This window comes from Cnephaeus nilssonii (genome assembly GCF_951640355.1).
Source record: "Cnephaeus nilssonii genome assembly, chromosome: 14".
Lineage (NCBI taxonomy): Eukaryota > Metazoa > Chordata > Mammalia > Chiroptera > Vespertilionidae > Cnephaeus > Cnephaeus nilssonii.
The window spans coordinates 77,835,152-77,858,456 of record NC_137085.1 but is presented as its reverse complement, the minus strand read 5'-3'; the positions used below and the strand labels follow the sequence as shown (position 1 = coordinate 77,858,456).

The 23,305-nt window shown below is 54.6% G+C and overlaps 1 protein-coding gene across 2 annotated transcripts in view; it reads right to left on the bottom strand.

Moving 5' to 3' along the window:
* Positions 1-22,636, bottom strand: part of BICD2 (BICD cargo adaptor 2) — a 65,954-nt gene extending 43,318 nt beyond the window's left edge. Inside the window, exon 1 of one of the 2 annotated variants that reach the window (XM_079791355.1) lies at positions 22,253-22,636. In XM_079791355.1, the coding sequence (XP_079647481.1) occupies positions 22,253-22,492 (240 nt within the window). In that variant the 5' untranslated portion in view covers positions 22,493-22,636. The remainder of the gene's footprint in view (positions 1-22,252) is intronic. The other variant, XM_079791356.1, reaches the window with a different exon arrangement.
* Positions 22,637-23,305: the final 669 nt, after the last annotated feature.

Genomic DNA, 23,305 nt, shown 5'->3' with positions numbered 1-23,305 from the left:
TCCTGCTGAGAGAAGGTCCCTTGGGAGTGGTCCAACACCAGGGGGAGCAGAAAGCCCCTCTGGGTGGGGTGCCCAGGGCAGGGACGAGAGTGGGAATGTGGAAACAGGAAGGAAAACAGGAAGAGACCCCAAGAAGCTCCACACGCTTGTTACCAAAATCATAATAGTCATGGTTCCCAGAGAAACAGAATCAAGAGGACATGGAGATACATATACATACATATGTACATACACATATATACACATACATGAGCTCCAATGCCCAAGGGCAGGAGATGGATGTCCCAGATCAAGAAGGGACAGAACTCTGCCTTTTGTTCCATTTGGGACCCAACAGACTGGATCATGCCACCCACATCGGGACGTGTCCACTGAATCAAATGCTGCTCTCTTCCAGAACCAGCCTCAGACACGCCCAGAAATGATGCTTCACCAGCTGGGCTGCCTCCGTCCACAGACGTAACACGCAGGCATGGGCTCCGCTGCAGCAACGCTCCACTCCATTGCTGTGGTCAAAAGCATCCATTAACATGTGCAATCTGAGGAAAACGTTCTTCACAAGACCAGGCTGAGGGCCGGATGTGACGCGCAGGGGCCAGCACCTCGTCATCACCTGGCACCCACATAACAGACCTTAGCACCCAGCAGCCAGGAGAGCAGTCTGAGCACCATGGTGCCTGCGGCCCGGGCCGTCCTGGCTGAGCCAGGCAGGTCCCTCCCACTCCCTAGGCCTGGCTGTGAACTGGGCCATCGTGTGGCACGCCCAGCCCAGTGCTGAGGCAGCTGAAGGACCCGGCCCACCGGTGAGACGAGCCCTGTCAAGCCCAGGTGTGAGGTGTGCCACGGCTGGAAAGCAGCCTGCGAGTTCTGCCCCTGAGCCCATGTGGGCAGTGGCTCACTGTCCGCCCAGCAGGAGAGCAGTGCGGGCATCTCTGTCCGAGCACTGGTCTCTGCTCCCAGAGGCTGGGACAGCTGCGGCTGGAAGCAGTGCTGCAGGAGGCTGAGGGTGGCCTCCTGGCCCCGGCAGGGAGCCAGGCCTGCAGTCTGGCATCTGAAGCAGCAGGCACGCCACCGGCCAAGCCAGGAGCGCTGACTTCAGCATTCCCACAAGGAAGACAGGGATCCTTACAGAAAGCAGAACCCAGAAGGAAGTTGGCATTTGGCATTCTCAGCTCCTTTGTTGCTCTCAGCCCCTTCCTGGGCTGACCCAGCCCCACTCACCACCAGCAGGTCCCACCTCTCCCTTAAAGGGCCACCAGCCTACGCCTGGTAAGGGCAGCCCAGAAATTCCTGAGCTCTGCCAACTGCCCCTCTTACCCTGCTGCTGAGCTCCTTGCCTGATCTTCAACGGGACCAGGGTCCAGGAGGCTCATGACGTCTTTCTGTGCACACACACCCTCCCATGCAGGCCTGACGGGGCTTCACCCAGAACTTACCAGTGGCCTGCAGCACCTTTCGCCCCATATCAGTAGCACCGACTGCATGCCTGGCCCCAGATGGGTGCCGCTGGTGCAAAGACACCAGACACTGTCAGGCCCCAGGACCCAACTCTGTCCCAGGTGAGACCCCAAAGCCTGGGATCCTGGGGAATCAAATGACAGAATCACTGTGTTAATATAAGAAACATCCAAACCTGTGAGGAAGTTTTGTGAGTTTACTTGAGTCAAACTGTCAACAAATGCCAGGAACCCAGCGGACTGCGATAATGCTCTGGAGAATGGCATTTTTGCACCTTGTTTTATACATTGCAATCAAAAGAGAAGACTGGCGTAAATGGGTGGCATGAAATCCATTGGTGATAGGTTAGGGAGGCGGGAGAAAGCAGAGCAGGGAAACCTCTGGGATTGGATAAAAAGCAAAATGATAGACACATCTCTTACTTAGGTGGGTGCAGGATAATTAACAGACAACAATTAACTCAGTAACAATGAGAGGATTCGTGTCTGCTTTGAGGGGTCTGGAAAGAAAAATGACTCTGACATTCCAACAATATGTTATCGTAGATGCAACAAGACAATAGGCGCGCTTAAGATAAAGACTGACCTTTGTCAGAGAATATACTGGCCTAGGACATGACTACCCACCATAAACTCCTTCTGGTTCACACATTTTCATTTCAGACCTCCCTTTGTGGTTACCTTAGGTCTCTGAGTTTGCAAGGCCACCACACAGGCCTTCCCTGAGCTTGTCGGGTTAGCATGTGGCCCCTTTTCTCCATCACTGCCACCTTGGCTCGCCAATGGTATTGATTATTGGTCAAAGACCTTCAGCACCACAGCCTCTCTATCTGCAACCAAAGTGAGGAGCCCCCGAATTGTGTGGTCCCCTTTCCCAGTTCTCAGAGCAAGTGTGCACCACCTTAGGCAGACGCTAGCCTTGGGCAGAGCTAGGCCATCGGGCGCTGGCGCTCAGGGAGAGAGGGCAGTCACCACCGTGCCCCTGGCCCTGCTGCCAGCCCCACCTAAAGCTGAAGACAGAATTCACTGCTTCTGCCCCGGGGAAGGGAAAACTCAGGCTCCATGCTGGCCCGCCACACTGTGCTCAACAGGTATGGGGGACTAACGGACTTCCCACAAAGCCACAGGGCATCATCCCTCACCAGAGTCAGGGGGGATCTGGCAACTCTGAGGACATGGTATGTGGGGGCCACACTCGGACGTTTCTGTGTGGGCAACTCCCTCGGCAAGGGCCCGTCAGCCTTGCAAAACCCCATTTCCACTCACCAAACTCAAAAGGGGGCTCAGTCCGGTGAAGGTTGATGACATTACTATTAGAGAAAGATTTTATAGCATTAGGAGATTAAAGTCTTTGTCAAAAGTCGATTAAACCTATCAACACTGCATTTGCCGGCCCAAACAGCTTAGTTACGTAGTAATGGCAGACATGCAAAAATGCTCGACTAGGGATCTGGCATTTAGCAATCGCAATCATTCCCAACACAACACAGAGAAGACAACAGCAGGATGAAGGACACAGCCTTCTTCTCAAGGCAGCTTCCCCCAATGGCGTCACAATGGGCGGGAACACATCACAGCAATGTAAAAAGGGAAGACAGGACACACCGCTGCAAGTATGTATTTAAAAGTCTTCTGTACACCTAAAACTGCCCTATAAGAAAGCCAAAAAGATATATTAGCAAGCACCTAAACACATGAAAATTGATCTCATCAAAACTGTCTATATCAGAGGGTGGATAGAACAACACAACAGGAAACTAAATAAAAAAATAGAAACATCGAATTATCAGAACCGAGGAATCACTCCAGAGAGGTGCTGAGGGTGGGGCTGCACTAAAAACACACATTAAAGGTAAAGAAAGGCAGACACGGGACAAAGAAATGAGGCGCACGCCTCCCAAAGGGAAAGTGACACAACACAAAAGAAAAAGCAACCAAGCTGGTCTATTTTCTCAACCCGGCAATGCTTTTATCCAGCACCCGGCACTAAGCAAGGACCAGCAGGCCCGGCTTCCTCCCACAGGACCGGGGCTGGGACTCAGGGCTCTGGGCCTCCTGTCACATCCCCTCCCAGCAGGAGACAGGAGCGGGGGGGGGGGGTGGGAAGACGTCAGGTCAGCACAGGCTCAACCCAGCTGGACCTGGCACCAGAGCTCCACACACCCTCCCTTCAAAGGAAGGCTCCTCAACGCCACGCTGACTGAGCAGGCGAGACGGCAGCAAACAGAAGCAATGTCCATCCTGAGCATCACGATCATGCCCCAGGAGCACAAAACCAGCGGCACCCCTTCAATTCACCTTAAAAAGTATCGACCAGGCACTGGCTAGGGATCAGGCTAGGCCGAGCACAGTAAGTGCCCCGTGCTGAGGGGCAGAGGGGAGCCCGACAGCAATGTGCAAACGGCAGAGAGATGGCCTCTGCACTGGGACGGATTCTCGGGGACCTGGCCGCACCCCTCCACTGAAGCTTCAGAAAGCGTATGCCATAAAAAGAGCGTTTACAGCTATCGTAAGTCTACCCACCCAGATTTAAAGTGACAGCAAACAGTAACAACGAACAGAAGGCATTAAGCAGCAATGGACAAGCACTGGTGTCACTCCCCGCCAAAGGCTGAGGCAAGAAAGCCTCCCACCACACTGTATAGAGACCAGAAGAGAGGACACATTAATTCCACATTGTTTACAGGTGAGGATTTCAACCTCAAAAAGATCATTTAGAGACCTCCAATCCCCCCAAATTAAATGTGGTTAGGAATACATAATAAAAAAACAGCAATTATGTTTATAATCTCAACATCAAAATCATTACCACTTGAATATCACTTTAACTAGAAACATGGACTCAGTCAAAGAAAACGATAAATACTCTAATAAGAAAGGCTGAACCCAGTCATTACATGGAACTCACGTGACATGGGCAACACGGCTGTAAGGCTGAAGAAAACTGCCTAAATCCTCTGGGAGTACTTCAGAGTAACAGTCAAGTTTAACTAGTTCATTTAGCAAGCAAAAAGACTCTCCCCCTCATCTCCACTAAAAAAATTAAAGATATAATTCACATACTCTAACATTCATCCTTTTAAAAAATACTTTTATTGATTTCAGAGAGGAAGGGAGAGTACACCAATGATGAGAGAGAATCATTGATCAGCTGCCTCCTGCACGCCCCCTTCTGGAGATCGAGCCCGCAACCCAGCATGTGCCCTGACTGGGAATTGAACCATGACCTCCTGGTTCATAGGTCAACACTCAACCACTGAGCCATGCGGCTGGGCTAACATTCACCCTTTCAATATGTGTAATTCGGTGGGTTTTGGTAAATTCACAAGTTTGTGTAACCATCACCACTATCCAATTGCATGTTTTCTTCACCCAAAAAGACCTGGCCCATTCATTCCCAGTCACTCCCAGCTCCCCTCCCACAGACGCTAAGAACCACCAATGTATTTTCTGTTTCTATGGCTTCTCCCACTGAACATGATTGCAAGGTTCACCCATGTGTACCACTGAGACAGGCTGAGCTTCTCTTAAACGATGGGAATGCCTTCAGTTATTTTTTTAAGCCTCTCCTCAATATGCTTAAAGTTCTCTTCAAGCACTCACTCCCCAGAGAGCTGCACGCCACCTGCGCCCGCTGGGACCAGCCCATGGAGGAACCGGAAAGCAAAGAAATCTGTTCGGCACCTGCATGAAGAACCCAGGCCAGAATAAGTTCGATCCAGCAGCAGTTCAGGGAGCCATTTGCTTTTAATTTTTATTTATTGATTTGTTCGTTTTAGAGAGAGTGGAAGGGGAATGGCAGAGGGTGGGGGAGAGAGGGGGAGAGAGAGAGGTATGTTCCGCTTATTTATGCATTCATTGGTCGATTCTAGGATGTACCCTGACTAGAGATTGAACCTGCAACCTCAGCGTATTGGAGACGACGCTCTAACCAACCAAGCTATTGGGCCAGGGCGCCATAATCTTCACTAGTGACTGCTCCCTTGGTGCATCAAGTTCCCTTTCTCCTTCCCTCTACCTCGTTTTCAGTAAACCTCTTCTTTTGAATCTGTCTCATCTCCTCTTGATCTCTATCTTGAGGGGGCAAGAACCCCTTCACTAGTGACACCAGCACTTCTCTTACTGCCAAACACTATCCCGCTGTAAGAATGGACCACACTGCATTTATTCATTCACCTGTTAATGGACATACAGGTGGTTTCCACTTTGGGATAGTTGTGAATAATTCTGTTGTAACTTTACATATGTTTTTGTGTAGACACATGCTTTTAATTCCTTTGGGCACATACATAGGAGTAAAGAGATGGGACTTGTTAACTCTGTTTAACACTCTGAGGAACTGCCAGACTATTTGCCAAAGCAGCTGCACCATTTTTCATTCCACCAGCAAAGTGTGAGTTTTGATTTCTCTACATCCTTACCAACACTTGATATTGTCTGTCTTTTGATTTTAGCCATCCTAATGGGTGTGAGATCTCCTCCCATTAAAAATCTATATATATAAAAGCCTAAACGACCAAACAACTGGTCGACCAGTCGCCATGACGTGCACTGACCACCAGGGGGCAGACGCTCAACGCAAGAGCTGCCCCCTGGTGGTCAGTGCGCTCCCACAGCCAACTTCCCATGGCCAGCCAACCTCCCACAGCCCCCCTCCACTCCCCCCCCCCCCCCCGGGCCGGCTGGCCCCTTCAATCGGCCCAGATCGCTGGCCAGGCCGAGGGACCCCACCCGTGCACGAATTCGTGCACCAGGCCTCTAGTAAATTAATATTAGTCACAATAATAGCTACTACTCTCATAATTCTCTGTAAGCATATTATTTCACTTAATGCCTACTAGTATATCAAAGTTTTCAGGAGAAATGACATTCCCATTTTATGAACAAAGAAACGAAGGCTCAAGAGGCCAAGGCCTCAGCTATTTTGGGCAGAGGGACATCTGGAACTCTGGGCCATACAGATCCCTCACGGCACTAGTGTCAGAAATACTGCCAGAGAGCAGGAGGATCTATCCCCAGAGTAAACAAAGAACTCTGACATGTCAATAAGGAAAAGGCAGACACCCCATAGGTCCTGAACAGGCTCTTCACAAGAGTCTCCAAATGGGGAAATGCAAATCAGCACCAGGCCAGCAAGGAAGACAAGATCAGAAAGTGTCCCTTTGGGTGGGGAGGATGGTAAGAGCCAGGAATACACACACTGCTAGTACAACTACCCTGGAAAGCCCAGCCCGTGCCATCCACACACATGCGTACAGCGGTACAGAGGCCAACAGCTCAAACCTGGGGAGGGAAGCATGGTGAGTGCACAAGAGCCCTACCAGCAACGAATGTCGACAATCTGCAAATTCAGGCAATAACACCTCATGACACAAAACGCTGCGTGAACACACAAAACCTGTGGATGGGACTGCTGCGCAGGGGCGGGGAACCTTCTCTCTGCCAGGGGCCATTTGGATATTTGTAACATCGTTTCCAGGCCATACAAAATTACCAACTTAAACATGAGCCTGCTATATTTGGTCAAACATTTAATTAACTCTCCCCTCATGCCTTGGCAGGGCCAGACCAAATGATTTCACGGACCAGACGTACCCCACCCCTGGCCTACCGTAACTCAAAAATAGGGAAATTCAGAGCCAGAGTCATTACCCCTGGACAAAGTCAGGGACCAGTCCCTGGGATGCTGACAACATGCCACTGTTCCATCTGTAGAGCTATGTGGGGCCATCAAGCTGTACAATTATGATTTGTGTCCTTTCTGTATCTTATGCTATTGAAATAGAAGCAAACCATTAAAAAGGAAGCAGCATCTGAAATGTTACCCAAATGCACAATGCTAGGAGACCGACGTCTGAGAGGCCCGGGCCTGGCAGAGAGACAGAACAGGCAGCAGAAGGGCAAGCGTGCCCAGGGATGTGAGCTAAGACCAATGAAACCCAAGCCAACGTGCCCCAGGCTGGATATACTCCAGGGAGCCAATCCCTCCTTACTGAGGAGACAGAGGCATAAGAGACCAGATGAAAGGTCAACTTCCCATAATGCACTTCAGCAAAAACCTGCTGCGAGGATGCGAGGTCCCATCAGGAAGGGGGACAGAAACGAGCTGAGGCCCCCGGGCCACGGCTCCAGCACTCGGTCACACAGCCTTGCTGGCAGCTGGAGAGGAACAAGGGAAGCCCCTACACTAGGCATGTCAAACTCGCGGCGCGGCCCAGCCAATACAACGGTATGTAAGGAACGTTTTAATAAAAATTTCTGTAACTTAATTTTTACAATATCCTATTATACATAATTATTAACGAACCACAGCGTTGGCTAATGGCTGATTACTATAGTCGTGTTGCATTCATTTCCCTTTCGCGCCTTATGCGCAGGCGCACCATTTCTCTCCACTAACACCAGCAGCGAATATTTCAGCAGCCAAGGGCCACATCCTTAGTCTTGAACTGACTTGTTTGGTGTGCGCAACAGGAAACATTTTGCTTTTGGAGAACAAGAAAAATAGGTTTATTTGTGTTACGCTTATTAATTTGTGAAGTTATTCAGTGTCTGGTAAGTGAATGTTCAAGAAAAAATTTTAATTAAAATGTTCCATTATTTTATGTTAAGGATGACTCATTTATTTCAGCCCTTTGTATTCAGCATGTCTCTATCGAAATAAACCTACGTTTCTATGGAAATGGAAGCTTTTGTTTTTTTGCGGCCACATCCACTCACACCTTATTTGGCCCGTGGTAGCCTTTTGAGTTTGACATGCTTGGCCACCTGAGCAGACAACCAGGTCAGGGGAGAGGGCATGAGAGGGGCTGGCACCCAGGAAGGCCACCCTAAGACCTCATGGGAAGTTCCGAGGCACCCAGAAACAAAGTGGCTCAGCAGGGCCAGCTCAGCTCTCTGCCCCCAGGTTCCCACCAGGCCCTCTGCACCCTCCCAGCTCTGAGGGGTCAAGGGAGGAGATGGAACAGCTGGGAGAGGCCGTGGAGGGCGGGCAATAGCCCAGGCCTCTGCACTTCACAGTCTGTGCTAACGGGAGCCTATTAGCTTCTCTCTTGGGAGGGATCTCCTTTCACAAGTAAGAAACTGAACTCTGAGAACAAACAACTCCATATCGTTTCCCAGTGGAACCACCACAAAGACAGGAAAGAGGCAGAAGTGGCTGAAAGGCAAAACCAGGATCAGGACCCACAGCCCCACTGCTCAGCTGCCTGAGCCTCAGTCACCCAGGGAGTCAGAAACACCCGTTCCCAGGTGCAGGCACACCTGCCAGTCGGCCCTTCCCAGCCCTGGGGTCTGGGCCTGGAGTCTGGTGCTGGCTTACTGGGACAGTGCCTGTTAGTTCCTGCCAATTTATGGCGATGATCTCCCTCCTGGCACGCAGCCCCTCCCCCAGGTGCTGGGTAACTGAGAAGAGGCTGGTCCTTTGGCCAGGGAACGGGGGTGGGGGGTGGGGGGGGGGAGGGGAGCTGTCGGTGTGTCCATTGTGGACATGGGGAGATGGGCTTACCTCACAGGAATTGCCAAAAAAGGTGAGAGCTCAGGTCCACACGTGCCTGGGTGTTCGCGTACCTGTGATCCTGAGAGCCAGACATGGGCAACCCTGAGGTCCCCAGAGGGAGGTGCTAGTGACTCAGGCCCGGCTCACAGGCAGCTCGACGCCTCTCAGAGGAGCCAGCTACAACAGCACCTGGACAGCCATCAGCACCGATGCCCAGAACAGAGCCTGACCCCGGCGAGGCTGCAGGGCCCCTGGGCGGGGAGGGGGCTGGAAGGCACATGAGGAAGCCCCTCCCCCAGGGGCATCCACAGGAACGCAACCACTCTGTCTTCTTTTCGGTAAATTACTCCCCAATTTTAAAACGAGAGCTGCTGACAAGACAGCATCATCTGGGCCGCAGCCAGAGTGGCTCCAGAAGCACCTGTCCCTGGAGGTGAGAGGCCCTGACGTGCAGCCCGCGCTGGAAGAGGCGCTCGCTCCACCTCACAGGAGTCCCCCACGTCCCGACAGGCAGTGGCTGGGTCTCCTGGACAAACAGGGACGGGCCAGCAGGGGCTGCAGGAGCAGCTTCCTGGAGCCTCCGGGGAGGGAAGCCACTGGGGGCGGGAGGGGTGTCCAAGCTCCCACACAAGACACAACCTTCTGGAGGGCTGATAGACTGACTGTGTGAGTCCCCCTTGGGTCCCCATCAGGCCACACCTCAGAGCCAGGATGTCACCAGGGGGCCAGGGGCCGGCAGGAAAGTGCCGAGGGCTACCCAAGGGACCTTCCCTGCAGAGCTCCCTCAGTCCTGCCCCCCCTGCCTCCTGAGGGCGGCACTCTGCCATTTCACTTCACAAACACAGACGGGGCCTGGGGGAGGCAAGGCCCGACACCCAGATACACAGTGCGGGCCAGGATGGCCTCTTACACGGAAGGAACGCAAGCACCGGTGCACCTGGGAGCCCACACCTGGCAAGTAACAGGTACTCAGCAAATACCTGTCGATGAACTGGGGGTCAGGGAGGACATGGGACACTGCAGGGGGACAGGCCCACACCACAAGTGGGTGGATGGGAACACCAGGTCCAGTGAGTGGACAGTGCCTCCCCGGGTCTGCTGGGAAGGCTGAGGGGCTGCAAGGTCTGGGGAGGTGCTGCAGGCGTCTCCTCTTTACTGCTCCCCTAGCCAGCAGGGACAAAGCCCCAGTGACTCAGAGGCAGAACGGCCCCCAGCCGCACCCCTCTACCTGGGTGTATCCTCGGCTCACGCACACCTCCAGGGAGGAGACCTCTCCAGGTCCAGCCCAGGGCAGCTGGTGGTCGTGACCTCGCAGGGAGATGCAGACACAGAGGTGGGCCCTCCCAACAGCCTGGGCCCCAATGCAGACAAATGCAGAGCGACATTCCACCACACGGGCAGGAAGCCTTTGGATCCCGGAGTAAGCTGCAAGGACAGGATGGGGCTCCCACACCCATCTGCCCCTGGGTCCCTTCGGAAGCACCACACCGGCTTTGCAGGTGCTTCCACTGGAACCCAAGTCCGCCGAGAACCAGACAGAGCCGGGTGCTCATGGACCTGCCAACCCACCGAAAGGGACCCCCAGGGCCACCCAACGAGAGACTTCTGCTCACCCCCTCCCCTCCCACCTGGCTGAGAAGCTCCAAGAAGGACCCCAGACCAACTCCCTCCTCCCTTGCTCTGAGGGCATGTCCTGAGCAGGCAGGTGGTGGTGGGAATGGCACCAAGCCCTGGGCATGTTTGGAGGCAGCTTGGGAGGCTTAGCTACCTCCCCAAGGAGACAGTGCAATCTCACTTCATCGTCACAACAGCAGGCAAAGTAGAAACTTTCACCACTCCCATTTCACAGGGGAACAAACTGAGGCTCAATGAGGTCAGATGATTTGCCTTGTTGGCACCACAGGGCTTCTCACTCCAAAATGTTTTCCTCTTCCCAGAGCTGGGGTGTCCCAGGAGGGGTGGAATGTACGGGAGAAAGAGTGGGTCAAGGATGGAGCTGGACCCCAAGAAGGCCCAAAAGGCTCACCTAGCAGGTGGGCAGGGAGGAACCTGGGAAGGCTGCTCCGGCCCTTGCAGGCGAGGGCAAGTTCCTCCTGGAAATGGGGGGCAGGACAGAGGCTGGCACACCTGCACACCCTACCTGGCGGACAGCCCTCACCCATCGGACCAGTGTGCCGAGAATCACACCCATTCCCGTCCGAACAGGGTCAGTGTATGATGTCTACCCTCTCCACTGGCCTGCCCTGCCCTCTGTGTGGCTTCCAGCCTCAGTTTCCCTTCAGAGCACTTACATGCTGGCTGAGGGAATCAAAGACTGGGCTGTGATGGTCATCACACACCGCTCGCCATGTTTGTCCTATCTGCCCACGTCCATCCCATCGCCTACTGCTCACCCCAGCTGCCTTGGGCAGCGTCCGCACACTAAGCTGCTTTTAGAAACTGGCATCCACTCTTGAGCAGGAGAGATTTAGGCGGAATTGGGTGCTATTCAGAGAAGATTACACCCTAATTGCCTCAGTGGCAGCAGACAGGCTCTGGCCAGCTGAGCCCCGTGGCTGGTGGCAGCCTCCACAGACCCCGGCACTTCCACCCAGGGACACAGAGGCCAATCCTGGGGCCTGGGGCCAAGCCACCATCTTCCTCAGCAGCTGGCTGCCTGACAAAAACTCCATTCCACGGCCTGCAGTCAGGGCAGGAGGGACAGCTGTCCAGCTCCATGTGTCCCAGGCCCGAGGACGGCTAGGACAGGGCGGCTGGGACAGTGTGGGCTGGAAGCCCCAGGACAGCAGCCCGGCGGGAGTGGCCGGGCCTTTTCCCTTCATCTCTAATCTCCGCGCATTTCAGGAAGGGACACTCAGCAAGCTTCAAGGTTAGCGAGTGCCCAGAGACGGTAATTCAGGCCATGGCCCTGGAATGAGTTCTGCAGCGGGCCTCGGGGCGGGGCGAGCGTGGAGCACAGAGGGAAGTGGGCGTGGCTGTGATGCTCACATGTCCCTCCAGGGGCTCCAGCAGGTGGATGGACCAGTCAACAGCTGCAGTCAGGGTGAGAAAAGGTCTCAGGGACCACGTGTGCCCCACGCCTGGCATTCTGTCCTGGGCACCCTGGCAGGATCAGTCCCAGGTACCCCAGTGACTAAGTATCACCTGACATCAGGGGCTCCCAGACCCCGAGTAAGTGAGGACATTGACTCTGAAAAGAGACGAGAAACGGAGGCTCAGGGAGGGGCAGCCAGGACCCTGAACTAAAGCCAGGTGTCTAGTCTCCCAGAGGGGCAAGGCCTGCAGATCCTTCCTGTACCACACCTGCGCACCCGGCCCGCTCCACCACAGCGTGGGCATGAGGGTCCAGGGCCACCACTCCTGACTCATCCTGGATGCCATCCACAGACTGCCTGTGGCAAACTCGCAGCCCAATCCCAACAGCACCAACACTGCTTCCCTTGCAGCAGCCACCAAGCAGATCACAGCCAGGAGAGTGATGTCAGGCCCCGACCGGTCCAGGCCTGCTTCCTCTCTGAGCCTCACTGTGCCATCTGGATCCTGAAAACAGGAAGGCACTGCAGACCTCAGCCGGCATGGCGAGGCCTGCTACAGGGGGGTGAGACACTGATGCCCAGAGAGCATGGGGGGAAGGTGCGTGCCAGCTGGAACAACCATAAATCTGACAGCGGGTCCTGCAGAGCCGTCCTGAAGCCAGTGAAGAGACCAGGATGGGGTGGAGGTCGGGCTGGCATCTCTGGTGGAGTCCAGCTCTAGTACCAAAGGACCAGACCCGGAAAGATGTGCCCCTGGAGGTCGGGGGCACCTGAAATGACAGCAGAGGCATCTGAAACGCACACGGGGACGGTGGTCACACGTTCGGAGGGACTTAGCAGCCAGCCCCGACCCGTGGGACAAGCAGCCTGTGAGCGCCGAGCAGGGCTCCACCCCAGGTCTGACCAGTAGCTGCCTGCCTCCAGGGTCAGATGCAAAGGCAGTGAGTTAAGCAGCTTGCTGGTGGTGCCCCAGGAGGAAAGGCAGCCCTGACTGAGCTGAGCCCAGTGGAAGTCCTTGGGCCGCCTTACAGACACGGAGAGAAGCCTCACGTGTGTCCTGTTGAGAATCTGACCAACTATTCTAGTGATTTTTCCTTCCTTCTCTTTTTTAAAATCCTCACCTGAGGATATGTTTTTATTGACTTTTTTAGAGAGAGAAAGGGGGAGAGAAGAGAGAAACATCAATCGGTTGCCCCTGATGTGCATGCCCTGACCAGGAGTCAAACCCACAACCTAGGTATGTACAGTGACCGGGAATCGAACCCGCAACCTTTTGGTGTATGGGATGATACTCCAACCAACTTAGCCACCCAGCCAGGGCATGATTTTTCTCTTTAACCATTTACATTCTACTACTTTTTCTCAAGACGAGAAAAATAATTTTAAAAAGGAACCATCATCAATTGATGGTGACCAGGACCAACCCTGCAGTCTGGGGCTGAAGACCTGACACAATAAAAGCCACAGGGCTGAAGAGAAAGACTCGTCAGTGACACAGAAAAAAGACAGAAACCCAATAAAACCAGTAACACACCATCAAGAGCAGGGCTATGGCGAAAGGACAATCACAGGATCAATGGGACAGAAAACGGGTCAGGGGCCAGGAGCAGACCCACATATACAGCCAACTAGTTGTTTACAAAGGAGCAAAAGCAATTTCATTGAGAAAGTATAGTCTCTGCAATAAGTGGTACTAGACATACACATGCAAAACAACCGAATCTGGACACAGATCTTAAACCTTTCACAAAAACTACTTGAAATGAACCACAGACCTAAATGTGAAATACAAAACTATGTCTAAATAAAAACATAGGAAAAAATCTATGTGACCTTGGGTTTGGTAATGAAAATCGTACCACTGGAAGAATGATCTGCAAAATGGTATTAAATTAAAAACTACTCTGTGAACAACACTGTTAAAAGAATGAAAAGACAAGCCAAGAATTACTTGCAAAGTAAAACTTATGCCCTAACAAACATGTGCACTGGATGCTTACAGCAATTTTCTTAATAATGCCCCCAACTGGAGGCCACCAAGATGCCCGGGCTGAATGGATACACAAACTATGGTACATCTAGACCAGGGCTGGGGAAATCATTTGGGCTGGCCCTGCCAAGGCATTAGGGGTGAGTTCATTAAATGTTTGACCAAATACAGCAGGCTAATTTTTAAGTTGATAACTTTATATGGCCAGAATATATTTTAAATATCCAAATGGCCCTTGACAGAAAAAAGGGCCCCCAGTCCTGATCAAGACAATGAAATATTATTCTGTGATTCAAAAAAAAAAAAGGGCTATCAAATCACATAACAACACAGATGAATCTGAAAAGGCTACGTACTGGATGATTCCAATGATGTGAAATCCTGGAAAAAGCAAAACTATGGAGACAGTAAAAGATCAGCAACTGTCAGGGGTTTGCGGAGGGAGGGTGCTGCACAGGTGAAGCATAGGAGATTTTCTTTATATATATATATATATATATATATATATATATATATATATATATATATTGATTGATTTCAGAGAGGAAGGGAGAAGGAGAGATAGAAACATCAATGATGAGAGAGATTCATTGATCGGCTGCCTCCTGCACGCCTTCTACTGGGGGGTCAAGCCCGCAACCCAGGCATGTGCCCTTGACCAGAAATGAACCTGGGACCCTTCAGTCCACAGGCCAACACTCTAGCCACTGAGCCAGTGGTCGGCAAACTCATTAGTCAACAGAGCCAAATATCACCAGTACAACGATTGAAATTTCTTTTGAGAGCCAAATTTTTTAAACTTAAACTTCTTCTAACGCCACTTCTTCAAAATAGACTCGCCCAGGCCGTGGTATTTTGTGGAAGAGCCACACTCAAGGGGCCAAAGAGCCGCATGTGTCTCGTGAGCTGCAGTTTGCCGACCACGGCACTGAGCCAAACCAGCCAGGGCAGAAGATATTTTAAAGTAACAAAACAATTCTGTGCGATATTTAATGGTAGACAAATGACACTGCATCTGTCAAACCCAGATGATGTTACAGCCGAAGAGGAGAGGCAACATTCTTAAGTCACTTAGGAGGCCAGCGGGTCCCAGAGGAAATGCCGAGTTTGGTGAAATAACTCACTGTGTTACAGATGGACAAAACCACTTCACTGGAGGGAACGGGGCAGAGTGCTGCCTACGTAACTCACTGGGAAATAAGCAGAGTGTGTAAGACAAAGCAAAGGGAACTGCACGTACGATTAGAGCCTAGTTGGTCAACTGTTCCCCAAGGGGCCCAGGCCGCAGCTGGGAGGCACTGTGAGGTGTTGCATCACTATGGCAGGGGAGACCCAGGGCTGGAGACATCAGGATGAACTCAGGTCGGCTGCACACACACGGATGTAGGTGGCTGCACCTAGCAGTGGTTACAGACGTGTGTGCAGAGTACACATCTACCCCCAGGCTGTCGGCTGAGGGGGCCGGGATGTAAAGAAGGAGCCTGGAGCACCTTGTAGTGCTGGGAAGCATGGAGGTGCTGAGAAAGGAAGGGAGAGAGGGAGGAAGGGGGAAATCTCAAAGGGGCACAGGAGCCAAATGAAAGAGCTTCCAGGGACCAAATCAGGAACAAGTTGAGCAACAAAGTAAAGCAGCATTGGATTTTAACAAATACAAACACCCCTGAGTCCACACTGACGTAAACGGACGGATGAAGACAGAGAGACGGGGCTCCCATGCAGGGAAGTTCCACAGAACGTCCGAGGGTGCCCCCCAGGAGGAGGGGCCGGCGCAGTGTGGAGCGGGGCAGAGGCCCTTCCAGCGCAGCCGCTGACCAGCACCTCCGCCAGGCGCCCAGCCACCCTCGCCGGAGGTCACGGACCCTGATCGGATGCGGGGAGCTGGCACTGCACCTCTGTGGTCTTCCTCCCCTAACCCCTAACCCTATTCCAATTACAAGGAAATACCAGACAAATCCTAAATGAGGGGCATTCAACACAATACCTGACCAGTACTCCTCCAAACTGTCCAAGTCACCAAAAACAGCAAAAGTCTGAGAAACTTTCACAACCAAGGAGAAACTGAGGAGATATGACAACCGCCGTGTGGGGTCATGGAAGGGTCCTGGAGTAGGAAAAGAACAGAAAACTAAGACTATCTAAACAAGTCTGAACTCTGGTTAAGAAAGACCACGGACGCCGGCTAACCCGCTCACGCAGGAGGCTGGTGGCAGGAGGGCCTCCCTACTAGCTTCACCGTGGCTCTGTGAGCCTACAAGTTTTCTGAAGTGGCTTAATTTCAGACATTAACTGAGAAAGGCAGCACAGTGTAACGTGTGTCAGAGAATTTAAAAAGACACAAATGCTGCAACACACACGGCTCTTTGTCCTGACAACGCGGTGAGGCCGGGCAGTGAGGCCGGGCGGGCGTCTGGCGGGGAAAGCGGGCCTTCTGAAATGGGACGGGAAGTTGCACCAGATCTGGGTGGGTGGTCACTGGGTCAGGGTCTATGCTCACCTGGTGTGTTCTGGGGACAAAAATCACACATAAGCAAATGCTAAAAGCTCATGATGCTCACATTGTTCCCTCAAATATCATCCACTCTAACAAATTGGCACTTTTCCTTTTTTTAAATCCTCACCTGAGGATATTTTTCCATTGATTTTTAGAGAGAGTGGGCGAGGGAAAGACAGAGAGAAACATCGATGTGAGAGAAACACATCGATTAGTTGCCTCCTGCACAAGCCCCGACCAGGGCCCAGGCCGGAGATGAGCCTGCAACCGAGGTCCATGCCCTTGACCGGAATCGAACCCAGGACCCTTCAGCCCACAAGCTGATGCCTATCCACTGGGCAAACTGGCTAGGACACAATTGGCACTTTCTAAACAAGTGTTACAGCAGAACCAGGTGCTTCACAGAAGAAGATAGAAATCAACCCCCCAAACACCGTCTCTCCCTCAGACACCGGGCACAGGAGAGCGGCCACCACAGGTGCTGGTGAGAGCGCAGCCTGGCCGTGAGGCTGCCAGGAGCTTGCCCTCCCACAAGGGGTGGGACATGCCAACCCCAGCATCTGCACAGGTGACATGGTGACCGATGGCAGGCGAGGCTCTGGGTTCAGGACGGTAGACAGTCTTCCTGGCGCACCCCCTTCCAGGGGGCAGTGTCCCTCTGACCACTCAGGCCACATTTTACAGCTCTCAGGGAATCACTCCAGCTGGTGGGACAATTTGGACCCTGCAGCAAGTGCAGGATGGGGTGGGAGGGGCAAGGAGGGAGGAGAGAGCCCAGCCAATCCCCAGGCAGCAAACCACAGGAGCCTGCAGAATGAGGTCCCGGTCCCCCTACGCCATCATTTGAGAGGGAAGCTGGTCCACTCCCAGGGCTTCAGGGATGCACTGGCCGAAACCGAGGCCCAGGGAGGGGACCGCTCAGGGTCACATCAAGCATTGCAAGCACACAGCATGGGCTGTCACCCTCACTCTTCTGGCCCCAGCATCCCCTCCTGTGGAACGAAGACAAGAGCCTCCCTCCTGGTTCAGCGAGAGCTGGCAGCTCTCAGCATCACAGTCAGAACAAACTCAATGGGTGACCAAGAGCCCCTGCAGGCACAAGCAGGTGCCATAAAGGCTGGTGTCATGACTAGATGGGGGACAACAACCCAGCAACCAAGAACCAGGCCACATATCAACTGAAGGCATCATTCTGGCCAATTTTTCAAAAAAGAGGAAGTTAAGAAAAGATAAGAGTGTGAGTCAGTCCTGACTGGAGCTGGGAGAGCAGCTCTAGGTTTCCAAGAGGGAGGCAGGAGGGGCGACTGCCAGACGGGCTCTGAGGTTCTGTCCATAAAGCACCAAGGCCTTCTGCGTGGAGTAGACCCTGCCTGGCTCCGGATGCAAACAGAGCAACTGCAAAGCTGCCTTTACGAGCCAAAAATGGGGACTCCAAACGACGACCGGACAGGAGACAGCATTAAGGAATCATTGTTAATTCTGTCAGGTGTGAAAATTCACCTACGGTTATCCTATATAATAAAAGGGTAATATGCAAATTGACCCTAACAGTGGTACGACTGGTTGCTATGACACGCAATGACCACCAGGGGACAGACGCTCAATGCAGGAGCTGCCCCATGGTGGTCAGTGCGCTCCCACAGAGGGAGCTCCACTCAGCCATAAGCCAGGCTGACGGCTGCAGGCGCAGTGCCTCCTCAGCAGCGCTAACGATGTCTGACTGTGTCTTAGGCGGGCCTAAGCCGCAGTCAGACATCCCCCAAGGGTTCCCAGGTTGCCAGAGGGATGTCTGACTGCCAGCTTAGGCCTGATTCCCCCAGGGAAGTGGGCCTAAGCTGGCAGGTGGACATCCCCCGCGGGGTCCCAGACTGCGAGAGGGTGCAGGCTGGGCTGAGGGACCCCCCCCAGAGTGCACAAATTTTCATGCACCAGGCCTCTAGTGTTTTATAAAAAAGAGTTACTTTCTCAGCACAACACACCAATGTACTTAGAGAGAAAGTGAGGCAAAGAGAAGGATGCCAGAGCAGGCGGAGAGACACATTCCCTCTGCTCTGGTTATACTTACAACTTCCCCTAAAGAAGGTGGAAGCCATTATGAGGGAAGCAATGCAGAAAACTGTCTTTAAAAAAGCAAATCTGTGAAATACAAACCACGCAATTATTTCGCATGATACAACAGACTCAAAGTGCACGGCGTCTTCCGAACTATGGAAACTCCTCTTTATCCCCTTGAATGAAACCTGGTTTTCTGCAACTCAGAGAGTAACACCCAACTCTGTGTCTTTTTAAAAACAACTGTTACAAATGCCCAGTCCACCTCCCATGGCAGAGCCAGCGGGCTGGCAGGGTTTAATGCCCAGGACAGCAGCTGGACAGCCACACAGGGCCGGGGAGGACCTCACGTGTCAGAGCCTGCGGGGTCCGGGCCAGCCCCTGCCACTAAGAAGAAACCAAACCTTTCTTTACGCCCAATACGTGTAGTGGCCCTTCACCCAGTGCCCTGACATGGCGAAGGTCTAAGGGGTGACTGCCCCACACTGATGAGGGGAAGCTGACCTCCTTCACAGGAAGTGATGGGGGGTCGGGGGGAGGCGCAGCAGGAGCCCATGCTGGTCTGGCCATGGCTCTGTCCCAGGCAGCTGCTCAGGCCCCTCAGCCACTAACCCCCTAGCCCCCACCCCCACAGGCTCAGGTGCACCAACCCATGCAGTGATCTGGTGACCCAAGGGCTGGTATGGGACTGCAGGACTCAGTGGGCCTAGGGAGGCTAGGACAGGAGCAGCTCAGCTGCAGGGGTGAGACCAAGTGGCAGCGCTCACCCACCCAATCTGTGACTTCTGCAAACACACGGCTGGGGAATCGGTGCCAAGGACCCCTTCCCATGTTGTTTGAGCTGCTGAGCCTTCCGGAGTCGCTCCCACCCATTCTACCGCAGTCTCCCCATCCTCTGCGAGAGGAGATGGTAAGAGGGAGGGAAGGGAGCTGCTCTCAGCAGCTCTGCCCCAACCCTCCTGGCTGCGGAGCCTGCAGGACAGGAGGGATGACGGATGAGGGTTGGGAGCTGGGCTCAGGCAAGTCCAGAGGGGGTGGCAGAGGCTTACAAGCATCCGCAGTGAGGGCAGTACAGGCTGGGCCAGCTGGAGGCCCCGGGCAGCAGGCTTGGCTGCCCCTGGGAGATGCAGTGGGGATGCTACAGATCACACCAAGCCAAGGAGCAGAGCTGGTGGCTGTGGGAACAGCAGGGAGGGGATCCAGGCCGGAGAGGTGGAAGGAAGGAGCTGAGGCCACTAACCAGCAAGTGTAAGCACTTCCTGTGTGCCAGGCAGGCACTACGCTCAGCCCATGAGATGCCAGGGCTCACCAAACTGCACCCACTGCTTCCCCAAGATGTATGTATGCCACACAGTCAAGATCCTGAGGTGGCAGGGAGGGCATCCAGACCTGTCTTCTCACTCTCTCTGGGAGCCTAGAGATGGCAGGGCTGACACTGCATCAGGAACCTGCCCCTGGCCTGAGGCATGCCCTCTCACCCCGCCCCCGGTGCGGACCACCTACTTCTGGCACTTATAACCCTACCAGACAGGAGCTCCCACCCAACACGCCTGCACCCGGAAAGCTGCAGCTGAGGACACAGTGCCTGCACCCTGCCAGACAGCTTCCCTCCCTCAAACGTGGTATTACCTACACATGTTGGACAGGAGTACAGGCAATTCTGTTTGCAGCATTTGTTAGTAACTGAATCCACTTTAGTTCAATAAAGTTTTAAAAGAATTCAGATAGTTCACTTCTCTACAGGAGAAAAAAAATGGACCCAACAAATTCAGGGTGGGGCAAATATAGGTTTACAGCTGTTCACATGAAAAATAATACAATAACTAATAATACAATAATAATACAAGATTAAACTGTTTCACGTACTCACAACTGTAAACCTACTCTTGCTCCACTCTGTATTATCTACTTAAATCTTGATTTTTTAAATAAGAGTCAGTGTTTCTTAGTATGAAATGGGCACAAAATAAATAGGTTGACAAGAGCCTGTACTGGTACAGGTATGAGTGAACTGGTGCAAGCTTTCTGGCAACACCTACTGAGCGGATTCATCTTCCTCTAGCTTCTGCCAGAACTTCCCACCTACAACGGGGAAAACTGAGTTCAGGACAGAGGGCAACATGTCCAGGGCCACGTGGTCAGTGTATGCAAAAGCCAGGTGACAGCAAGCTAAGCAAGCAGGCGCCTGAAGGACACTGTGGAGATGGACCCACTTCCTCCTGATTTCCCTGGGACCCACCTCCCAGACACACCCACTAAACGGAGCCAAGATGCTTGCATTGGCCACAACGTCTGTCCACAACGGAAAAGGGCTAACGAATGAAAGGTCCCTGAGTGGAAAGCAGTTCCCGCTGCAATCATGGGATCAGTCCTTTCTTACAGGGTTACAAAGGCAAGCTTGTGAGCACAAGAGGGGGGCTGAGTCCTGTGGGGGGTGAGCCCCATCCAGGGAGACCCTGGGTGCATCCCCCCCCAAAAAATGGAACCCTTGTTGGAGGGGCCACATGTTACTCCTCTTGCAGATCCAGTGCCAGCCAAGCCTGGCTCAAAGGAGGCCCCAATACGCGCTGACAGATGTCAGGACCTGGGGTTGGTGAGCTGCCACCGGCCTCCCCACCCGCCCATGTCAGTTGTTGACTGATGCTAACGCTGAGCACCTGCTCTGCCAGGCATGGACTCCTTTACTCTCCTCCCCACCTTCAAAAGAGGACTCTACCGGACTCCCCAGTGAGGCCGGGAGGCTCTGACCAGTCCAGGCACCCAGCCCAGGCCACTAGGTGTGTTGGTGCCAGGAGGTGAAGGGGGTGGGGGGGGAAGTAGCTAGCATGGTGATTCCCAAGATCAAGGGCCAAGAGCCCACCAGGACAAGGGGAGAGTCAGGCGGGGAAGGGGCACCCAGTCAGGGAAACTGACACCATGCTCCGCCTTCTCAAACGTACGACCTTCCTAACCAGCCTTGTGGGTGGGCCATGTTGCAGAGGAGGCGGCCCAGGCCCCGGTCCACGGCCACATCTCTCGCAAGGGGGCGGCCTGGGTCCATACCCGGGTTCCAGCCAGAAGGCAGGCCTCCTCCTCACTCGCGCACAGGGCTGGGGAGAAGCTGGCGTTCAAGTCACTGAGACTACTTCCCGGAAGGCTGCCGAGGACCTGACCTCCTCATCCCGGAGTGAAAATCCGTGACACACACCCCGAGAGGCCGTCCCCCGTCTGCCGGGGAGAGCCTGGAGGGCGCCAAGGCAGGAAGTGGGCGGAAGAAGCTCGCTTCCCAGAGCAGTCATGGGGGGAATGGTCGGAGAGCTGACTCCGGAGCCAGGCCCCCAGACACAGGCCGCGACGGCCACAGGCCCGGCGACCTGCCCCAGCCCCGGCCTGCCGCCACTACACCGGCTGGAGGCAGCTGCACCGCCCGGGAAGTGTCCGCCCGGAGGTGATGCAGGACCAGGCGGGCTCTTCTCGGCGTTCACCCCACGCCCACACCCTCTCCCAACCCGGGAAGCCAATGCCGCAGGAAACACACCCGCCGTCCGAGGCCTGCCACCAGGAGCAGGCAGGCTGGCGACGCGGGCCCACCCAGCCTCGGCCCGCAGCGGCAGGCCGGCCGCGCACGCACCCCTGGGCGCCCTGGGGCGGCCCGGCCAGGTGGTCGCCCGGCGAGGGGTCAGCCCAGGGTGGGGTGGGGAGCTGGGCGGGGACGCCGAGGGCGTGGCGGCGGCCGCCCGCGCGCCTCACCTCCTTGAGCTGCTCCATCTCGCCGCGGATGGCCTCGTAATCCACCTCGAGCTCCTCGAACTGCAGCTTGAGCTGGTGTTTCTCCTCGAGCACCGCCAGCCCGTACTCGGCCGCCTGGATCTTCTCGCGCGTGGTCTCGGCCAGCTCGTGCGACAGCCGCTTCACCTCGGCGCGCAGCCACTCGGGCTGCGCCTCCATCACCAGCCGCGCGTACTCCTCCTCCTCACACGGCGCCGACATGGTGGCCGCGGACCGGCTCACGTTGCTTCCACCGGGCTCGCACCCGGCTCCCGTCCGCTTGGCCACCGCCCAGCCCGACGGCGCCCGGGCCGCTGCACAGCCGCAGTGCGCTCCCCGCCGCGCGGGGCGATGTGGGGGCCGTAGTCCCGCCCGCGCGACCGCAGAGCCCGTGTGGACACGAGCCCGCCCTCCCCGGTCCTTGATTGGCCGGGCCGGCGCCGAGCGGCCCCTCCCAACCCCATCGCCGCGGCCGCCGCCGCCCGGGGTATTCTGGGTGCCGTAGTCCCGCCCGCGCACCGACTACAAGGACCGTCATGCCCGCGCCTGCCCGCCCCCGGCCGTGATTGGCCCGCGAGGCCGCCGTCGTAGAGCCGGAAGTGTGCTGTTTTCCTGCCCGCGCCCGGGGCCCGCGAGGCTGGCGGCAGGCGGTGGCCGGCCGGGAGCCGAGACCTGGCCTCGGGCCCCCTCCATCTGCGGGACCTAGTCGCCGAGGCGGCGGGACGTGTGCGCCCGCGGTTAGCCTGGGACGCCCGGGAGGTGCGCGAGTTCTGGCCGCGCAGCCTGTGCCTTGTGTCGCGGCTGGTGTCCCTTGGTGATCACCACCTGCGGAGAGACCTGCAGGCACCCTCCTCGGAGGACTAGCCACAGTTTTTCATTGCTGTGTCTGGTTCAGACTAACGAGTCCACACTACTTCTTCACCATTGCCACCATTCCTTCTCCACCTATGGCTTTGTATTCTAGAGAAGAGATTTCATTCATTAGCATTATATTCTTACTAGAGGCCTGGTGCACGAAATGCGTGCACTGGGAGG